Source organism: Eimeria mitis, genomic scaffold (assembly GCF_000499745.2).
Source record: "Eimeria mitis Houghton genomic scaffold, Emh_scaff4650, whole genome shotgun sequence".
NCBI classification, from domain to species: domain Eukaryota; phylum Apicomplexa; class Conoidasida; order Eucoccidiorida; family Eimeriidae; genus Eimeria; species Eimeria mitis.
This window is the reverse complement of record NW_013572957.1, coordinates 1-1,385: the sequence shown is the minus strand read 5'-3', so window position 1 is coordinate 1,385 and position 1,385 is coordinate 1. Positions and strand designations below refer to the sequence as shown.

At 55.7% G+C, this 1,385-nt stretch overlaps 2 protein-coding genes across 2 annotated transcripts in view; one reads left to right on the top strand and one right to left on the bottom strand.

Moving 5' to 3' along the window:
* The window catches only part of EMH_0076840 (uncharacterized protein), a gene marked incomplete at both ends in the record, with an annotated part of 873 nt that extends 438 nt beyond the window's left edge, over nucleotides 1-435 (bottom strand). The window contains one exon of the mRNA XM_013499773.1: nucleotides 3-435. Within this exon, the coding sequence (XP_013355227.1) occupies nucleotides 3-435 (433 nt within the window). The remainder of the gene's footprint in view (nucleotides 1-2) is intronic.
* Nucleotides 436-789: 354 nt separating this feature from the next.
* EMH_0076830 (uncharacterized protein) lies at nucleotides 790-1,056 on the top strand (the record flags this gene model as incomplete). The annotated part of the gene is made up of 1 exon (XM_013499772.1): nucleotides 790-1,056. The coding sequence occupies one exon, from the start codon at nucleotides 790-792 to the stop codon at nucleotides 1,054-1,056; it is 267 nt and encodes an 88-aa protein (XP_013355226.1).
* Between the last annotated feature and the right edge of the window lie 329 nt (nucleotides 1,057-1,385).

Here is a 1,385-nt window from a genome sequence, read left to right as displayed (position 1 = left end):
CTGCTGCTGCTGCTTGCTGCTCGCCCACAATTTGGGTCTCTCCTGAGCTGCGGCAGGAAGCAGAAGACATCGTATCCATGTACTTTCCGAAACCAGGCAGCAGAAGTGCTGCTGCTGCTGCTGCTGCTGCTCCTGCTGCTGCTCCTGCTGCTGCTCCTGTTGCTGCTGCTGCTGCTGCAACAGAAGCAGAAAAGGCTGCAGCAACACCAGCAGCAACACCAGTAGAAGCAGCAGCAGCAACAACAGCAAAAACAGCAGAAGCAACAACACCAACAGAAGCAGCAGCAACAACGAAATCAACAGCAGCAGCAGCACCAGCACCAGCAGCAGCAGCACAGCCAGCAGCAGCAAAAGCAGCAAGTGCAGCCACAGATGCAGCACGAACTGCACCCACAGCAGCAGCCGCAGCAGCAGCAGCAAGCTTAAGATCTTCATTTCCTTCTTCGGGCTGCACTGATATTTGGGGGGCCCGGCGAAGCCCACAAACTCAACAAACAAACTCTAGCAGCAACAGCAGCAGCAGCAGCAGCAGCAGCAGCAGCAACAGCAGGAGCAGCAGCAGTTACATCAGCAGCAGCAGCAACAGCAGCAGGGAGGGTCTGCGGTTCTTCTTTACGGGTAAGAACAACAACAATAACAACAGCAGCAGCAGCAGCAGCAGCAGGTCCCGTTTGTCTCCTCATCATCATCAGCAGCAGCAGCAGCAGCAGCAGCAGCAGAAGCAGCAGCAGCAGCAGCAGCGTTTGCTGGGGGGAGAAGGAGACAGGCAGCTGAGAGTAGTGGAGGTAGATGACGCCTACACTTTCTCTGGGTGGGATGACGATGGCCACACAGCAGCAGCAGCAGCAGCAGCAGCAGCAGCAGCAGCAGCAGCAGGAAGAGCAACAACAAGAACAGCAGCAGCAGCAGCATCTCCGGCTGCTGCTGCATCATCTACACTGTATAACCCCTCATCAGAATCGGGATCATCAGCAGCAGCAGCAGCAGCAACAGCAGCAGCAGCAGCAGCAGCAGCAGCAGCAGCAGCAGCTAGTAAAGCTCCAAGCTTACATATAGATAAAGAAGATATAAACCTCCTCCGCAGCAGCAAATATGCTGCTGTTGCTCGCCGTATTCTATCTATCATCCACAGCGGCAGATTCGCACAAAACAATATACCCTGGGAGCAGATACAACACCACCCCACACACGATCCCAACAACCCCACACTCGATCCCAGACACCCCACACACGATCCCAGACACCCCACACTCGATCCCAACAACTCCAGACACCCCACACACGATCCCAGACACCCCACACTCGATCCCAGACACCCCACACACGATCCCAACAACCCCACACTCGATCCCAACAACCCCACACTCGATCCCAACCGGTGCAGA